Genomic DNA, 19,695 nt, shown 5'->3' with positions numbered 1-19,695 from the left:
GCGTTCTCCGCGTCCCCTAGCCCGGCGTCTTCCGCCGGCGCCACGGGACGAGGATGAGGCTGAAGCTGCTCGGTGCGGGCGGCGGGCGGCTGGGCTCGCTGGCGGGGCTGGGCCGCGGCGGGGCCGGCGCGCTGGCGCTGCCCGGCTGCCTGCTGTACACGCGGACGGGCGCGGCGCCGCACCTCAGCCACGACACGCTGCGGGAGGTGCGCGGCGTGCCCAGCGTGGCGCACGTCGCCCTGCCCGCCCTGTGAGTACCGGGCCCGCTTGCCCATCCCAGGGAGGTGCGGGGGCGGGGTAGCAAAGGTGAGGGGAAGGGAGCTGGAGGGCTGCGTGATTTTTAGCGTCTTTAGGCTAAACCCATCGTGGTGTCTTCACAGTCATCGTCCTGAGGTGGGCAGCAGGGCGAGGGGGGTGATTCTGCCCCTCTACTTTACTGACACCCCACCGAGAGTGCTGCATCCAGCTCTGGAGCCCACACCATGAGAAGGATGTGGGCCTGTTGGACCAGGTCCTTTGGAGCACCACACATTCCTGTAACAATAGGCAGAGAGATTTGGGGGTGTTCAGCCTGGAGGAGAGAAGGGTCCAGGGAGACCTTTTACCAGGCTTCTGATACCTAAAGGGGGATTATAGGACAGATGGGAACAGATTTTTAACAGAGCCTCTTGTGGTAGGATTAGTAGTAATGGGTTTAAACTATAAGAGGGTATCTCTTGTAATGAGGATGGTGAAACACTGGACCAGGTTGCCCAGAGAGGTGGTAGGTACCCCATACCTGAAGACATTTAATGTAAAACTGGAGCAGCAAGTAACTCTCAAAGCTAGTTAAGTTGCAACCAAAAAGAAAGATAACATGGTAAAGCTTGTGCAGCTATTGAACAATGTGAACACACTAGTGATGGTCCCCAAAAAGTCACGGTATAGCTTCATGCTCTCCCTCAAGTCAGTGGTCCCTGGTCAGTGAAGGTGAATGCTTTACTTTTTTGCCACAGAATTATGAGTGCCCCAGGTTGTGAGCTGTGATTCTAGAGCTCTGTGACTCTGGCATTTCATTCCATCTGTCCCTGCTTCACTTCCTGACAGCTGGATGGCAAATACCAGCTCAGTGTCAGACAATGCATAAGTATGGGAAAAAACCCCTTAGTTATGAAAACACCAATCTCTAGACAGTTGTCTGCTTAGTTAATGTGTTCCTATATCTGGATTGCAGGGCAGAAATTCATGATGTCCTAGAAGAATATAAGGAAGGAGCTGCAAAATTTATGGGTAAAGTACAAGTATTTGCTTGTATATCTGAGAGATAATGCAGGTGGATCCCACTAGAGCATGTTCAGGTAGTATAGTAGGCAGAAAGATGTAGGCTTTGCACATTTAGGGATTTTCTCAATCAAAGTGGCACTAGGGAAGACTTGAAATTGTATGTTGTCACTAGTATGGCCAGAAATCCTTCCATCAGGCAACAGGGTGATGATGTGTCTGTAATTTCTATAAATTACAGACAGTTCTTTGTATATGGAATCCAGCACATTTTACAAGAAAAAAAAATGAGTTGCCTAGGCTTGTTTTGTTTGTTTTATTTTTTTAAAAAGCACATAAAATTTTGGGACATACATTTCATTATGTATAAAAAAAATTATGGGTTGGTTTTCCGAAGGAAGTTTGCATCCAAATTTCAATAAACCATACCTGTTTGGAGCAATTTACTTCTTCAAGAAAAATTGAAAAATGTATTTGTCTGGAACTTCCTGGAGGCTTTACCAGTTTCAGTGACTATCTCTGAAGAGGAGGCTTTATGTCGTGGAGGCATACTGTCTAGCTCTCTGACATTTGAAACCTCCAGTCCAGCAGGGATGATAAATTTCTCATTTGTGTAGTTGAAACATTCTCTAACTCTCCTGTTCTCACTCTTGTGAGGGTGGTGAGCCACTTAAGTTGCTCAAGGAAGTTGTGAATGTCCCATCCCTGGAAATGTTCAAGGCCAGGTTGGATAGGCCTTTGAGCAGCATGGTCTAGTGGAAGGTGTCCCTGCCCATGAGGCATGATCTCTCAGGTCCCTTCCAAGCCAAACCATTCTATGATTCTACTTTGTCCTTCCTTAAAAGTTCTAGGCTTGGGATTGTTGCTAGTTTGGATTGTGTTGAGTGTGAGGTGTCTCCAGCAGTTACCAGTTGAGTGGCCAAGTGAGTCAGCTGTTGGATCTGGAAAACTTTAATAGGTAGAGTATTAATCAAGAAGTAACATAAATAAATCCCAAAGCAGCTATGCAGCCTGCAGAACCAAAGAGTGTTGTTTTGTGGTTTGTGCTGCTGCTGCACTCTTCTCCAGGCAGTGAGTAAAGCTGGGGAAGAAATCTGTCTTCTTTGGTGCTGAGATAGAGGAACAATATTTTCTTTGTCAGAATGGATGTATTTGTGTGGGGGACAATACCCTGTTCCCTTTTGCAGATCTGCAAGCCACATCTTTGTCTTTGCTTTGGTTCATGAAACTCTGCTCTGGATCTGTCTCTCTGTTTTCAGGTATGCCAGATGCTGTGATCTACTGCTCCCTTCATGACCCAGTCACTCCCTGCCCCTCTGGCTACAACACTAACAAGGTGCAGTAGCTCTAAAGACTTGAAAGGATCCACCTAAAGTTCCCAAAAGAAATCTGCCAATCATCCCTTCATCTTTGTGGGTGTGCTCAGATAGCCATAAGATTAGCAAAATGAATCTTTCCACAAAGACGATTGTCATTTACATGCTCATACCTCCAACTGAATGAAGCTGTACATTGTTCTTATTGACAGCACGTTCCCTGAATGGTTCCTGAGCATTTAAATGGCAATTCAGGTAGAAAGGAGAACTCTGGACTACCATGGTGTTGTGGTTTAAATGGCAGTAAAAGGAAATACCTGTGTTTTGGCATGTTTGCTGTACAAGCTTGTGCTTATGCCACTGATAAGCAGTAAATCTGAACCCCTGTGTGTTTATTTACATACAGCCTGCTACAGGCCCACAAAGGGGAAGGACATCAGAATTTTTGCAGGAGGGTGGCTCAGCAATCCAGAAGTGCATAGTTGCAGACATTTGCCTGTTCCACCTCACAGGCACACACACTGCTGTGAAGTCCACACACTGCCTGCTGCCTGACACTTCATGCTGGAGCTCCTGGCACCTGCTGTGGGACTGACATACATCAGTCCCATAGGCTGTTTGGGTATGGCCACATGTGGTGGAAGGTCACTGAGTGATGGAGGATAATTCCTGCCAGACAGCTATCAGTGTATATTCCTTGCTGCTGGGATCCAGGCTGAGCCCTGTCCCTCTGCAGGGAAGGAATTACCTGAAGCTTGTCCCACTGTTGTGCAGCTTTGAGGTGAAAGCAGCAATCTAAACCTGGGTGTTGGGAGTTTGATTCAGAGGTTTTTTGGGTTTTTTAAATAAGCTGGTGAAGATATCTGTCACCTTGTTGTAAGGCCTCCTGCAGCTGGATCTGTGCTGACAAATACTTATGAAAGCTTTTTGAAAGCCATGGGACAGAAAGCTCTGTGCTAGAAAGTCTAGCACTGGCTGGATTTAAATAATCACAGGATAATGCTCAGCTCTCTAAGCTGCATGGCTATTTTATTTATTAAAGCAGCTTTTTTCCTCTCGAGAACAGAATGAAGGTAACTAGATGTGATTACACTCTGCCCTTTGGCTCAGACAGCTCTGACTTTCCTCTGCCTGCCTTCACCAGCTGTTCCTTGATGCTCTTGTAGTAAGAGTCAGCAGGTACTGTCTGACATCATGCTGCTGCAGAAAAACATACAGCTGCTGTGTTTCAGTTATTCTGTAGATGCAAATTTTGGAACTCCTTTTGGAGTTGCTCTTTTTTTTTAGTTGGAAATTTGCAAAAAATTTTATTGCTTTTGAGACTTCTGGTTTCATTCAAATTTGGTGAAATTGGCTGATAAGGCCAGAAGTAATCAGGATGGATGGATGGACAACAGGCATGTGGTATACTGGTGCAGTCCTTTAGGGTCTTTGTGGGGACCAGCCCAAAAAAAAAAAAGGGCTTCTGCTCATATTTTTTGCATCTGCTGATGAAATTCAATTTGCAAATTGGTATACATGAGAACTGCACTGCCTGTCTTGCAGGCTAGGAGAATGTGTTTATACCCTCAGGCCCCAAAAAGTGCCCATAACACTCCAAGCTATATGCTGTTCCTGATGGCTGAAAACCCCTTCTCATTTAAAAAGACATGAACAGAATTGCAGATGAAAAGAGCTGACTTCCGAAGGGCTCAAGCCCTTGACTTAACCTACTTTAATAATACCTCTTTAAAGTTTTGGAGCAGCAGTTTCACAAGCCTAACAATAATGCAACCAAAGCAATGGCCAAGCTGCACTCACAGATTATTACAGATTCTCCAAAATAGGCTAAAATGTGAACATTTTACAAATCTGAATGTTTAGTAAATTGAATATTATAGTGACATATGCTAGGTGTTCAGGTAATATAACCTCCCTGTCCACATGCTTTTGTCTTGCTGTAAATTCTTTTGAAGGTATCATGGAGTAGCAATGGAAGATGGGGTCCCATGTGTGCTGGCATGATGGGAAGCATGTGAAGAGACAGGGAAGATCGTGTGTGAAATCCTAATGAGTCATTCCTTACATTGACTTGGTGTGGGTATTTCAGTGCCTTCTAGAGTTGCTGGATTTGGGACCTAAAATAACATGGGGTTCTAAGACTGAGTGTTTAACAAACTTTTGTATTCTTCCCAGACTGCCATGGTTTATATAAATGCAAACATTCACATGTGGTCACATTCACATTATACACATTCACATGTGTTGTGTGAGTTAAGTGCTCAGAAAGAGGAAGTAGTTTCTTGGGTTTGCATTTTGTACAGAAAACTAGCAAGTTGTATTTGCCATTGCAGCCTTTGCTGCTTTTTATAAGCTTTTGCTTACTTGACAACAAGTTTGGTGGTAATTCAAGCTTTTTTTTTTCCCAATTCTGCCACTAATTTGTGTGATGAGAGGCCAGCTGCTCTATCTTGGATTTTTAAATATGGAGAAGTCAGTGTTGAGTGGGATGTTTTCACCAAAGAGTATCGTAGAAATTTCAGTTCAGTCATTTATCTCCTTTCATTCATTGTGCCAAGGGCAGCTGATTATCTGAGCCATGCTCCAGGGGAACTTATCTAATGAGCTGTCATTCCAGTAGCTGGTGTTTCACCAGACCAATTCCTTCTCTCCTCTCACCCTTAAGATCTGCTGTCATTGCAACTGCTGTTGATCCCTGTTCTTCCTGTACAGACGGTGTCCCTGTGGGGCAGCTCAGGGCGCATGGAGATGACAGCTTCCAAGTTCATGGACATCCAGCGGACCATCCAGCCAGACTGGTTCCAGTGCATCTCTGATGGAGACACCATTTCTGGGGAAGCTGGAAGAAAAAGAGCCAAGAAGTCTGTGGATAGGTCACTTTCCTTCTTGGATATATGCCTTCAGCTGCAAGAAAAATCACCGGTAAGTTCCCCAAGATACTGAGGCAATATCACTGCAAGTGCTTCTTGGTCCGTGCTGCATCCTGGACCAGCCCCAGGAAATTGTAGTAGGAAGTTGAGTCACTTGTAAATCTGAGAATGCCCAGTTTACAGTCCAGAGTGGATATAACCAGTAGCACAGTGAGTTTTCCTTCCTTCCTTTAGTAAATTGTCTTCTGCACCAGGATCACCCCTGATCTCTACTTGTTGAGGAGAACTACATTTTAAGATTTTTCTTTCTGCTTTTGGGTTGTGATGCATTTCTTTCACTTACCTTATTATTAGATGCATTGGCAAAGTGGGATCTTCTTGTTCAGATTAAGAAAACCCATCTTTTTGCTCTGAAGTCCCCTTGGTTACAAGTGAGAGAGAATTAGTAAGTGCTAGTCTTTATTTCTTCCAGCAGCTTTGAAACTTTCCTTCCTCTTAGTGAAAGGAGACATACTATCTGAGTCTGCACTACAAGAGAAAACAGGTGACAGGAGTTAGTGTTTGGGTCTCCTGAAAGGGAATTCCCTGTGACATCTGGTGTCTGTGAGAACCAGCATAATGGCACCTGCTTTGTATTTTGCACTTATACATCCATTGCTGAGACCCCTATCCATAAAAAGCCATGTACAAAACTGATGCGTGGTTATTGCCTTCCGTAGAGAGGTGGGAAGAGTGGCATCAGAATTCTCAGTGAGTTAGTGTCAAGGCAAGGAGCAGAACCTTGTCTCTACTAGTCTCATTTCTGCCACATGGACTTCACGGTGTTGTGTGGGAAATAGTCTTGCGTGAGATGAAACCCCATGGCTCTGGCAAGTTCCTGGGAATGTGGGGCTTAAGTAGCAGGCATCTGAAGTCTGGGCTGTGAGATGCCTTTCATGTCTTTGGCAGAGCATGCTCTAACACTTGTAGCTTTCTCCTGGGACAGGAACTACAAGGAAGTGTAATGTTTGGGGCAATTGAAGGTGGAGATATCTTGGAAGAGAGGCTCAGATCAGCCAGGGAGACTGCCAAGCGGCCTGTGGGTGGCTTTCTGCTAGATGGCTTCCAGGGAAGTGCCATGGCCAAGGAGACCAAGTTGAAACTGATAGCTTCTGTCACAGCAGAGCTGCCAGAGGATAAACCAAGGTAAGTTGTGTGGGCAACATCCCAAGAAATCCATCTGTTTTATTATGAGGAGCATCTACAGGCTGCTGTGCAGTTTCTCTGTGGGAAATAATCACTGTATTGCACAGCTCTATGTGTGCCAGGCTGCATAAATTTTACCTGCATAAATAATAAATTGTCAAGCTGCAGTCTTCAACACTTGTTTCAGGTTTTAGCTGCAACTGGCACCAGGCTTTGCTCATACTGTGGGTTTGAGGAAAAGTTTTTAGGAAGAGTTACAGGTAGGATATATCAGGGTTACTTGCATTTGGAGGCAGTGGTTTACTTGAAGTTCATCTCAAACAAAAACATTATTATCAAAGTATTTTACAGGGACTTCTTCTCAGTAAAAGTGTCATTTTTCCAGTTCTCTCTGACCTGAACTCGCAGATGGCAGAGAGGGGAGCTGGCAGAACCAGCCAGTGCTTGCTGCACGATCTTGGTAGCCAGCTCAGTCCTAGTACCTGAGGCACTGAGCCTGTGTACTATCCAGGGTGGTACAGAATAGTGGTATTCTCTTCTTGGACAGTGTGGGGTTTATTGCATATCTGAGTTGTTAGCTGTGCCCATCAGACCCATGCCAAGGACTGGACAGGAGCAGCAGCTTTCTTAATCCTTATAACTGACTTACAGTAACTAAAGACTTCTTGAAAATGTGTGCTAATATTCGCTAGTGGTTCAGAAGTGTAGGAGTTTCTTTATTGGTTTGAGCTCGCTGGATTGTTCTTACCAGAGCAACTGATACAGAAATAATATGGTTGCTTTTTTCATCATTTCCTGAAGAGAATGACTGAGGCCCCATTGTGTTCCTGCTTCCCTCTGCTTGCAGAGCATTGCTCTGACCTAATGGTGTTTAAAAGGAAATTAAATGCAAGAGCACTGTGTCTGGTGCTGTAGCTTGTTCTTGCTCAAGGGGTGCCTGGGGTTTGAATTTTCCTGACAATTGCTGTGTTGTTGCTATTCTGTCTGGTTGAGCTACTTAAAAGATCCCCTGGGAGCATTAGAGTCCAATCTGCTCAGCTAACCTCAGTGTCTACCCGTGCATCTGCTTCATCTATCAGATAGTTTGCTTGTCTTGTTAAGACAAGTGTTTCTGACCTCTTGATAGCAAGAGAGCTGGTTAGCCCCAGGGGGTCTTGGAAGCACCTCACGTGAATTTCAGGCAGTCATTGCTCCTGAATCACCCTTGCCATTCTGGCTGGAGAGGTTGTTCTTCATCTCTGTTCTACCCCAGCATGAAATTCTCTTGAAGACAAGCAGTTTTTGTGCTTCACTCAAGAAGTGGCTGCTTTTTGTGTGATTGTAAAATGATCTTATGAGTGTACTCTTTATAAAAAGTCCTTTCATGTACCTAAAGGGGCTGAAGTCACTTGATAAAATTTGTTTTCCTTTCCAATAGCATAGGAACTCTTGCAAGAACAAATGTTTGTGCAGAGATGAGTTTCAGCAAGGCTTTGATCATATATGCAGAGCTACTGTTTTGACTTTTGCATTTCATTTTCTCCCTGTCATGGGAACCTGAAACATAAAACACTCATGCTGTAAACTTCTCCTCTCCTTATTCTGTGCTCATCAATTTAATTGGAGTACTTAGAAAAGTGACTAAAAATGGCACCTTGTGACTTCATTTATCAGCCCCTGTGTATTTTCCTAATTATCTGTTTAGCTCATTGCCCTACATTAACTTCTACTGCTTTCAGCCTATGCACCTGCAGGAGAGCAGACACTGCTCTACTCTCTTACACTTCACCCACCCTCGGTGAAGCTGCCCAACTAAATTTGGCTGCCAGCAGGATCTCTATTACCACTGATGGCAATCCAGGAAGAGCCTGGCTCTTAATGCCATGTCTCAGGAGATGTTACAGCCCACGTTCTTGGGTAAATCATTTGAGCAGTTAGAGTGTAAAGAGAAGGGAAGACTAAAGCAAGGATGTTTTCTCTTTCTAACAATGTTTTTCATTAGTATGTTCTCTCCAAGGCAGTTTTCCGAGTGCTATAGGATGTGTCTGTCACCTGAAGGACATGTATCTTTGACCAGCCATCTACTGCTGTGTCTCTGTTGAGACTCTTTTTAAGCAGCTAACAAGCAAAAGGGTCCATGTGTCTGGGAATTGGTAGCTCATTGGGTCACAAACATGATTAAGGAAAATATCTGTTCTCTGGCACAGATGTTATGAATCTAATGGTATTTATGTGTAAGTGAAAAAAATCACATACAAATCACTTCAAACACAATGAACAGAATGGGATTTTTCCACAGTAAATGAGGGATTTTTGCCTGTCTTCCAAAGGGCAAGTAATGAAAAGCCTGTTATGTACCGGGTATGTGAGAGGTGGGGAAGCAGAAGCACATGGAATTCTGAGTGATGACTGTTAGCAGTTGCAGAGATAAGCTACATGTGCTGCACATGACATAGAGGTCTTTTCCTTCAGGTACCTGCTTGCTTCTACTCAGAATATTGTAGATTTTTCTTCCTGTGTGTCTTCTACAGAATCATTCATGGTGTAGGCAAACCAGATGAGGTGCTTGAGTGCATTGAAAGGGGAGTGGACATTTTTGAGAGCTTCTTTCCCTTCCAAGTGACAGAGCGAGGCTGTGCCTTGGTTTTCAGTTACGACTGCCATCCAGATCCTGAAGCAACAGGTAGGCTTCTTGATGGTTGTTATAGTTTTTGCATTTTGTATTGTGGTAAGCATAATTCATACTTGGGAGCAATCTGTATTTGAGGGCTTTGTTCTTGAAATAAGTGCAGTGACCACTTGAAAACCTGGGATTCCACTACCACATGTTGCTTTTGAAGGCAGGCTGCTTTGTTGTGATATCTGTTGAGTAAAACTTGAAGATTCTGAATGTCTCATTAGCCAAAATATGATGATTAAATATTTCTTAAACACCTCCTGAATAGAGGGGTTTTAGTTTGACACTGTTGGCAAATTTTCTGTTACTGTTAGCAGTGAAGGCTGGACCTATTAAGCGATCTCTAGGATTAAATTATTATGTGTCTGTTGTAGTAATATATTTTTGAAGTTCTTTTTCTAGCTGTCAGAAGTTTCCCATTTATTTGGGCAGTTTTCCTCTCTGTCTTTGCATTCATAGGTTTATATCAAAACCAAAATGCTCTGTTCATTATACTGTGAGATGGGAATGTGTATCACCCATTAAAGCCCCTATCAAATGTGTTTCAAGCAGCCGTTTTGTTTTGGACTATTAAATGTTTTTAATATGGGGAAACATTTCACATTTTTTCTCTTGGGTAGAACCTAGTGGCTTTTCATGCCTGGATAATTCAGAGCCAGCTGAATAGAACAGAACACCTTGTTTCTTCATGCTGGCTGCTTTTTTTTTAACCCTTTTCTTTGTTTGTTGTTCTTTATCTTGTCTTACTTCATTCTTAAATTATGAGGCTCTGGGTAAGGGCAGTGGTTTTGTCCTGTGTCTGTTTTAAACACTGTAGGCATGGATTATGCATCAGTAATATTGGTATTTCAAGATACATCTCCTTCTCCTTTAGAACAAACTCAAAAATGCAAACCTATAAAATCATGGGATAATGCTTTATTTTTCAGATAGATGCTGAAAAATAAAGGTGAAAATGGTGCTGAAAAGGCACATGTTGACCCACCTCTTCTGAATTAGTTCTACCAGCCTCATTTGATTCCAGGTTTTTTTTTTGAAAAAAAAACAGGAGGCATCTAAATCCCTGAATTATCTCAGCATGGAAAGTAGAATGAATGCAGATGAGTTGCCTGTCTACTCTAACAAAATCTCAATAAAATCCATTTGTTCAGATGATAGCATTCTGTTCAGCATGCAGTTCAGACAAAATACTTTTGACATTTTATAAAGAATTCAGAATAAAGAATTCAGCTCAGTAGAGCAGCAAAAAGTTATACTGTTGTTTCAGCTCTAACTTTTGATTTGTTCTAGTTGATTAGTTTTCACTTGTCTCTTGCTGTTTTGATCATCTAAAAGTGTATTTGTGTTAACTAACATACAGCAATTAAAGTAAAATACCTGCTTTCTAGAAAAAAGAGGTGGAAACTTGTGGCAGGAGTTTTCAGCTGGCAAGAAAGCAGCAGAAGTATCTTCTGTATGGTTGCTACCCTTGCTCTGCTCTTGCTTTCTGATCTAAGGCTGTTGTTTTTTAAATTTAATCAGTTTTAACACAAAATGGGATCCAGGACCTGGAGAAGAATGGTGCTCAAGAAGACCAGGAGGAAGTATCCAAAGCCGACCCAGAAATGACACCATTTGAGATATCTCTGAAGGATAAAAAGTATGTGAGTTTGTGAGGAGGATACCTGCAGCTGTGTGACTAAATATGATTCTTCTGTCTTCTGTATTTTTTTGCAACTGGTCAGCAGCTGGATGAGAGACTTCATAAAACATGATGCTGTTGAAGAGAGTAATTCTGGACACTGAGCAGATAGTGTTGGACAAGCATTCTGGCTTGTTATCAGGCAACAGCCTAGCTCTGAAAGCTCTGTCTTTTGCCTGACCTAGAGCCAGGGGTTTTCTGATCATTTATTCAGCAAATGTGGTCATAATTATGTCTCAGCTGAAAGACCATAGGTTCACAAAGGTGGTCTGGGAATCACTTTGTTCTTCCACATCTAACTTGAGATACCAGATTTTATTTGAACTATGGAGACCCTCTACTCTCTGACTCAGTTTGGGCAGCTGCAGAGCAGTTCTGCCATTTCTGGATACTTCACAAAAACTTGAGCCATTGTTACCACTTGTCCTTCCTTCTCTTTGTCACAGCTACTTCCAGGCTATCTGAGTAGACAGTGGTGTTGCTTTGCTCTCCCTGTGAAATGGTGCATCTTAGAATGGAGTGGAATACTGTTCTGTGAATAGTGGGATTAGTAAATCTGTGGTTTTGGTGGCTTTCCCCTTCATAAAGTGCATAATAGCTGTCTTGCACTGCAGCTTTTCTGCTAGGGAAGGCACAGATGGGGCCTCTCTGCTGTTAGCTGTGATGTAGTCAGAGTTATTCTGAGTTCTGGCATGAGGAGGCCTGGGCTTTCAGCAGCCATGGCCCCCACCATGGAAAGGTGTGGGAGTTACATGATCTTTAAGGTCCCTTCCAACCCAAACCACCTCTGATATCTGATGTCCTTTGTGCCAGTGGTGCTGGTCTGAGTTGTCAGCAAATCTGGATTAAGGACCTCAGGACTTTAGGCTTAGGTCCCTTCAAAAGGCCAGGTGGATACAGGGAAACTCTTTATTGCTTGGATGGCTCTTCTTATCTCTGATGTTACCCACCATTGCTTCTTCCTTAGGTACCACGATGATTTTGGTCCTTTGCTGGAAGGATGCAGCTGTTACTGCTGTCAGAGGCACACCCGTGCCTACGTCCATCACCTCCTGGTGACCAACGAGCTGCTGGCCGGTGTCCTGCTCATGATGCACAACTTCCAGCACTACTTTGGCTTCTTCAGTGCCGTTCGGGATGCCTTGAGGGACAGTAAGCTGGACCAGCTCAAGGAGCTTGTCTTCAGGCAGGCCCTGCAGAGACAGTGAGCTCAGAGAGGACAGAGGAGCCTGCAGACTGCATCCTCATCCAGTGGGACTGTATCACCTGGACCTGGCAGTAGTAAAATGCCTTTAAAATGCCTTTTTTCCTTCCTGGAGGGACCTGAAGGAGACGTTTGAAGGAGATCTCACTTCCTGGTGGGGAAGGATGATCTTGTTCAAACGCCTCTTTTGGTTAATTGGCTTGGTGCATTCTTGATGGCTGCAAGGGCCTGGACAATTCACCAGTAAGACCAGTGTGGATGGGTTTGTTTTCAGATACTGACGTTGGTTTCCCATGTGCAAGGACAGAGTAATTGAAAATGTGATTGAGGATAAAGCAGGGCATATACTTAAAATTAATCCAGCTGCATGGAGACTCAGCAGCTGCTTGGGACTCTCATTCCATACTCCATAGTAATTATCCTAGTCTCTCATCATGTATCCCCTTAGTAAGAAATCCCACCTCAGTCTTCAAATACTGTCCTTGTAACCATTGCCAGCATATGTGTCCTTGGAAAGAACTGACTGGAAGTGCTGCTGTGTCCAGTGGCACAAGGGACTGTGTGTACTCCTCTCTCAGGCCACCTGCAGTGCAGAGTGTTCTCTGGGCCTGGAAGAAGTCTGCCACCTCGGCCTGGCCTTGAACACCCCTGCCTCTGGAGTCCCATTCAGTAACATTAAAGCCAGAGAGAAAAGAAAGTGTTTAATCCATGTCCTGCTGTAGGTTTTTTGGTTTTTTTTTAACTCTGTGCACTTTTTTCAGATTTCACTCCTGTGTTAGCACATGGGTGACAATGACTGTATCATTCTTTCCAGCCACCCTAGCACTGGTCACAGAGCAGGCTACACAAATGTCGCTCTGCGATGGAGCTGTGGAAGGGTAGTGTCATAGGGAAGGGACTTTTAGAAAACATTCTGGTGGGTCCTTGTTTTAGAGTATGACTTAGTTATGTTACGTTCCTCTTACTCAGTTGCGGTTTTTTACTGTCCCTCACTGTGGAATCATGGATTTTATAGTTTTCTATTTCAAAGCATCAATAAAATACATTTATTATTTGTTTCACTGGCTCCTCAATGTGTGACAGAGGTGGTGTACCAAGAGAGTTTGAACTCAAGAAGGTATCTCCTGAAAACTTGACCTAGCAGCCTGATGGAGGACATTATCTTGGAGGATCCTGTCATGGAGCAGGTTTCCAAGTAATTTGCTTCAAAAGAATGTCATAATAGACTTGGAAGTGTTGAAGAGAGCTGCCTGTCCTTCTCCCCATAAGGACTCTACTGCCTTAATTAAGCTTAAAAAAATACTACACTTCATGGCCTTAAAGCCATTAAGGATTAATCTGTAGTTTGCTCTTCACAATTTCTGCCATACTTTAAGATTATAATACCTCCCATCAGAATGACTTTACCATAGAGTATAAGGGGTTTTTAGTTTCCCTGTCCCTTTGGGCAACTACACAGGGTTGTCATAGTCCTGTATACCATTCCAGCTTTACACACTCTGTTGCAGTAACTACGCTTCTGTTCCACAGGATCCAAAAGAAATGGTGCAAATACTGCTCTCCTGTTGTCTTCAGACAGATTACAGAGAATGATTCAGTCACAGAAACGACATAAAATACAGAATTACCATCCTCACTCCAAGTAGTACTTTGTGGTTGTTAAAATTGATACAGCACTGGGAAACTTGGAGATGGTGTCCTGGGTATACAGTGTGAGGTAGAAGGTCTGCCTAACTTAAAGGACAAGAATTCTAATGAAATAAAAATGGTTTATGTTTCTTTCAAGAGGAATGCAGTCGTGCATGGGACCTTGCAATGCTTGTTTCTGCAGCGCCTGTTTCTACAACGTTGCAAGTGCCTGTGGAGAATCTTTTGGCAGGGGACAGGTTTTGAAACTTCTCGTTCACTGACACTCCTGTATCCACATATTGAATCACTGAAATGCCTGAGTCAGCCCAGCCCTCAGACACCAGGATGGTTATGTCCAACAGGTCAGTCATGGATGCTCTGTGATGACGCACAGGACAAGGGGTGCAGGTGGTTGTGTCCTCCACATTTTCTGCATACTTATTAGGTTGGTAACCTTACTGCTAGTTTTGGAATTGCTGTTTATACCTTTTGGGGGCTACTTGTGATCACTCAGTCTCTCCGTCCTGCCCCACTTCTGTGAATCATTTGGGTTTAATAATTTTTCTTTTATCTCCCAGCCTGGATGTCCTCAGGAGATAAACATAGCTGTACTGGGATCTTAGTGGCCTGCTAAGCTAAGTGCCAGTAACAGGCTACTCTCAATAACCCTTCTCTTCTTCTGGCTTTCCAGTCCTTCCATACTGCTGTGTTATGCTTTTTTCCCAGTCCTACCCATTAGGCTTTCCTGTTACAATTCTCTGGTTAGCTTTTATATGTGTGCACCTGTGTACCATGGCTGCACAAAGTAAACCATTCCATACTGGGCAGAATTTGACCAGCTACATCATTCAGTATCTAACAAACACAAACATCACTAACCCTGAAACCTTAATGTGTTGTATTTATACAACTTCTCAACATATCAGTCCTCTTAGTTCACACCGTAAAAAATCAGCAACATTTTTCATGCTAACTTAGAAAGTTTTTAAATCTATTTCCAGGCAGAGATCTTAATTTCTTTCAAAAACAGAATTCTTGCCCTAATATGTGGATGAAAACTGCATGAAGAAAGCTAAACTTTCCATGGAGAAGTGAAAATTGAAATTAATAAGGAGTGGAAAAATGTCTGTGCTAAATTAACTTCACTAAGCACAGAAGACTGCAAAAACATCTTTGACTGCCATCCATCCCCAAAGGGCAGAGTATAAAAGAGCAGAGCAGAATACAAAAGAGATGGTGTGTTATAAAAACATTAGACCATTGAATATCTTTTCCTTAGCAACCTTTAGTGTAGTCTTCCCCTAAATAAAGAAAAACCTTTCATGCTGATGAGAATAACTGTCAGGGCCTCATGTTAAGGCCTGTGTCTTTCTGACCACTTCATCTGTATTCTGCTCAGTAACTTCCTTCTTCCAGAGCTATTTTAATGTTGCAGACTCTTTAGCAGTTTCAAAGGTATGCCTTGAAGCGTATTAAGGAAAAAAAAAATCAAATTGTCTTATTACAAAACAGTCTTCTTTCCTTCAGGGTTCTAATTCTCCCCCCACCCCCCCACTGTTTATCAACCCCATCCTGTAAATCACTAGGAAGGACAGTGTCCAAGACACACACACAGTGTATATCCAGCCTTCTCTGACAGTTTCTAAGTCTGCTCCTCTGTGGCTCTGCAGGATCACAGGAGCTGACCAAGACTGGAAACGTTCCAGCAGGGTGTTCAATTTATTTCTACATCTATAAGGTCCAGCGGGTTTTCAGATCATGGAATTTTTATGCATAGAAAATTTAGTTCCAGGTGTGTTTCAGAGGTGCTTTTAAGCATTGAGTAGCTTTATTTTTTCTTAATCCCATACCCTGTTGGTTTTTGATTCACAACCTGAGGGGGCAGACAAAGGGCTCCAATAAAATGTTTAAACCGTTCTCTCAGTAATTTCAGAGCTGTTTCCTCTGTGATGTGGAAGGCATGCATGAAACAGATGATGGTGCAGGCCAGTTTAATGGTTTTATTTGTAGTACTCTGGAGTGATCTACATAATTCGCTAGGGACCTCATCTCTTTCTGGTAATGCAGCACTCCTTAGGACTATTAAAGATGTTCAAGCACGTTACCATCCTTTCTTACACACATTCTGTAGGCATGACAGGACTTTTCAAACAAAAAGAAAATGAATTTAAATCCCTTCAAGAAGTTGGATCTAGACTGGTAAAAGTTGGTGCTGGGACAAAAATGGTGCACTAAAATGTTCTTGCTTCCCTGTTGATGTTGCCAATGTGAACAGTGTCTGTCACAGTGCACAATCTCCTCCCTGGGAACACACTGACTTGGAAAAGCAGCACCTTTCCTGCCTCACAATGAGGTGATGATGAACTGCCTGGTTAAGTCTACATCTGTTGTCTGTATGTTTCAATCACATTGGTCATGTGAAGGAGCAACACAGTGGGATGCTCTGTCATGCTGACACAGCTCCTCCAGCTCCTGGCCTTGTTTTTACTGCCCATCATTGCAAAATCTTTGGAGAAAGCCTGCTCTGTTCTCAGCTATTTGTGTGTCTGAACATCTTGCAGAGCTCTTTGGGAAGCAGTTTTGGATGAGAAGGGGTTATGCGGTTAACCAGGATTATTTCAAGCTTCTAAAGCATGAAAATCTAGGAATCTGTTAAGTGATCAAAAGGTAAAGGAATTATAAATAAAGGCATTTGCATCTGCCAGACAGCTCGGGATTAACCAGCCTTCTGTCTTCCCTATGCTTCTGCTACTGTGTAAAGCATTTTCTGGCTCAAGGGAGTGGTCAATGCACTGGGAGAAGCAGTGGCAGTGGTTCATGCCAGAGGCTCTGCAGGACAAGGTGTATCTTACTGCCCATACCTGCAGAGTTGATTGATTTGCAGGGTGCTGATCAAGAAAAGACCTAAAACTATGGCACTTATATGCAATGGCCCAGCACAAACTTTCACAAAGAAAGGAGGGTTCCAAGGTCCTTTGGCCAGAGTTCCTGGACCCATTGCTGTGCTCTATGTGTGACACCTTGTGCTCTTGAGCTGGCTGCCTTTCTGAGCTGGTGGATGTGTTGCAATGCATGACACGAAGGTGGCTTTGTAGCAATGCTTTGTCTTCACAGCTCCCTCCTTCCACAGGAGAACATCTGGTTTGCCTTTTGATGAGGCAATCAGGGGAGGTATTGATGCAGCCAGCATCATGCAGGAAGTCAGCAGAGTCTACGAATCTGTCTTGAGCTTTTTTATACTGCCCTTCCTGGGCCAGAATGGAACCATCGATAAAGTAATGTCAATTTCAGTGGTACTTTGTGCTAAATAACAGCTGAAGAAACCAGCCCTTAGGAAAGCCAGATGCTTTCCTCAGACAAAGCTGAACTGGGATGAGAGAACAGACTGGCAGGAAGCTGAAGCCTTTAAAGAGATGCAGCCTCTTCAAGAAAGGGAACAGGAGATGGAGCGTCTGGGAGGAAGGAACATAGGCAAACAGGATGATTAGGATTTGGCAAGGCAAGCAAAAAAAAGGAGTGGGAGCTGTGCAGTGTGTCTGTGGGTAGCACTGCCAACATCAAGTTGCAGAAGCCACTGGCATGTGCCTTTTACCATCCCTTGTTTTGTGCACATCTTGAGGAGGAAGAAGTGTTCTGTTGTGGTTCAGGGAAGTCAGCAATGGCTGCAAAAAGGCAAAAGGCCACAGAGCAATGCTGGTAGCCTTCAGGACTGAGGCTGACAGAGGTACTTAGTGCTGGACTCAACTCCAGTACCTGGCTGCCCTGTTGCCCACAGCCAGTGCCATCTCAAATATTCAAGGGAGTCCTGTAGCAACAACCATCTGCTCACATCCCTTGACCTGACCCCCACAGAGAGACAGAAGTGCTGCTGCCTCTCACCTACGGTAGAGCAAGGTGAGCAGTCCACCTGCACCACAGCCCTTCTGCCCTGACATGGGATGGCAGAAAGAAATGTATTTTTGCTTCTGTCCGGTGAAAATGGTCTTTATTTGGGCTGTTCAATTTGCCATGCTCACAGCTGTGCAGTAAAACTTATTAAAACTGACAGGAGTCCCCTGGGCAGGAAGCCAGTAAGGTCTTCCCCACATCACCAAAGATACAACAAGCCTAATGCTTGTCTCACTGAGATGCTTACATCATTATACCGAAATTAATTTTTAATTATCTTTGTTTTCTTCTTTGGCCCCAGAGGTTTTCTTTGCCTCACATTTCCAGAGGCACTCAGGGATGAGACCAGTGTCTGGCAGGAAGAGATTTACTCCCAGAATCACAAAGGAAGCTCAGGAAAATACCAGGCCTGGGCCTCAGAGAAAATCTATCCCTGTTGAAGAAAGGTGTGGTTGGCATCAGAGTTGGTGGGCTCCTGATCTGACACTTGAGGCAGTAAGGAACCAAGGAAAGGTGGCATGAGTGATGCCGTGAAGGCATAACAAGGAAGGTCACTACTATGTGTCAAGATTGACTATGTGGGGAGTAACAGAGAATAACTGGATCAGTGGTTTTTGAGATTGAAAGGCAGCATTGGTCTGGGATGCATCTTCTACATCCTGTCATTCAGTAAGAGGTACTTAGCAGATGATGCTGACTTTGAAGAAATACAGTTTTGAATCCCTCATACCTTGAAATTCCTACAGTCTTGTGAGCCTTCCTTTGCTCATAAGGCAGAAGGACAGGTGGCAAAATACTGCCAGGAGATGACATTGTTATGTCAATATGAATTCATTATTATCATTAGATAAGGAAAAACACACTTCAGTGGCTCATTCAAAGGCTCATGCAGATTTGGGATACTTGCATTGGTCAGAGAAAGAACTGATGAGCCCATTCTTCTTGTTAGATGAGCCAGGTGTATTTGCAGGTGTATTTGACAGCCAGAGTCTGTCACTTTGTGACCAAATCATCACACACTTAGCTGAAACTAATCAGATTGCTACTGCTGTCCTCTGAGTTGTCCACAATTCCTATTTGTAGTTCTGAGTGTCACCATATCAGCAGCCTGCAGGCTGTTGATCCTGCCTTGAAATGCTGGCATTGATTAGACATTCTTCAGAAAACATCAGCAACAGCAATAAGCTGCAGCCAAGCTCTGTCTTCCAGGGGAGCTGCCATCCTGAGCAGGTTGTGCTGGCCCCAGCTGGAACAGAGAACCCCCTGCCACTCCAATTCCCCTCAGAGAGGCAGACTCCAGGTGCACTCTCTTCTCTTCCCTAGGGGGAAGCTCACTGTGCTTAGCCCCACAGTGGGGTCCAGCTGAGCTCAGCTGAGTATCTGGCCAGGCCAGCCCAGCCCCTAAGAGCCCTAAGGAGGGTTACCTGGAGAAGTGTGATTTTTCTGCAAGGCTTTGCTTTGTCCTTGTAGTCTGGCAAATGTGGATTTTAATATCTGCAGCTGGGACTGTTAAAACAACATGTCCAACAGCTGCTGCAAGGCACCTGCAGAAAACTCACTGAGCAGTATCACCTGCAGAGCACTGGTCTTCGATGGTAGGTGAAACCTACCTCCTCCATAAATTCCTTGCCTTTCCAGTAACCAGCATTTTCTCATGGAAGATTATCTTCTGCCCCATGGACCTTTGTGCTCTTCTGCTTAAAGATTCTTGTATGGTCTGGTGCCTGTTGTGCCTCTGACGAGGTAGAATGTTTCATGGTTTCTTCTCTGTTTGTATTTTACAGTGTAAAACTCAACATAAGAGCTTTTAGTTTTAACTCTGGATGGCTCCAGTTCAGTGTCTGATACCATTTAGGATTTTAGTGACTTGGGTAACCTGCATTTTTGGTCCTAGACCTGAAGCTTAACACATGCAACATGTGGCACATCTGTCACAAATGGGGAGCTCCAGGTACAGTGGAATAGCAAACTGTGGGATATGTGGGCTCAGTGGCTCATTGATCTGC

The 19,695-nt window shown here is 43.9% G+C and overlaps 1 protein-coding gene across 1 annotated transcript; it reads left to right on the top strand.

Annotated features, from left to right (window-relative positions):
* The first annotated feature begins 53 nt into the window (after window positions 1-53).
* QTRT2 (queuine tRNA-ribosyltransferase accessory subunit 2) lies at window positions 54-13,233 on the top strand. Its single transcript, XM_054655117.2, has 8 exons — window positions 54-250; window positions 1,214-1,269; window positions 2,520-2,596; window positions 5,289-5,498; window positions 6,432-6,631; window positions 9,142-9,293; window positions 10,809-10,926; window positions 11,936-13,233. The coding sequence occupies exons 1-8, from the start codon at window positions 54-56 to the stop codon at window positions 12,174-12,176; spliced, it is 1,251 nt and encodes a 416-aa protein (XP_054511092.2). The 3' UTR covers window positions 12,177-13,233.
* The last annotated feature ends 6,462 nt before the right edge of the window (window positions 13,234-19,695 follow it).

The sequence above is a fragment of the Agelaius phoeniceus genome, chromosome 2, assembly GCF_051311805.1.
Source record: "Agelaius phoeniceus isolate bAgePho1 chromosome 2, bAgePho1.hap1, whole genome shotgun sequence".
NCBI lineage: Eukaryota > Metazoa > Chordata > Aves > Passeriformes > Icteridae > Agelaius > Agelaius phoeniceus.
Note: the sequence above shows the minus strand (reverse complement) of the source record. Positions and strands in the feature narration are given on the sequence as shown.

Coding starts and splice junctions, on each gene's coding strand:
- QTRT2 (XM_054655117.2), top strand. CDS start 54: ATGAGGCTGAAGCTGCTCGGTGCGGGCGGCGGGCGGCTGGGCTCGCTG. Junction 1,270..2,519: donor AGGAGCTGCAAAATTTATGG/GTAAAGTACAAG, acceptor CTCTGTTTTCAG/GTATGCCAGATGCTGTGATC. Junction 2,597..5,288: donor CTGGCTACAACACTAACAAG/GTGCAGTAGCTC, acceptor CTTCCTGTACAG/ACGGTGTCCCTGTGGGGCAG.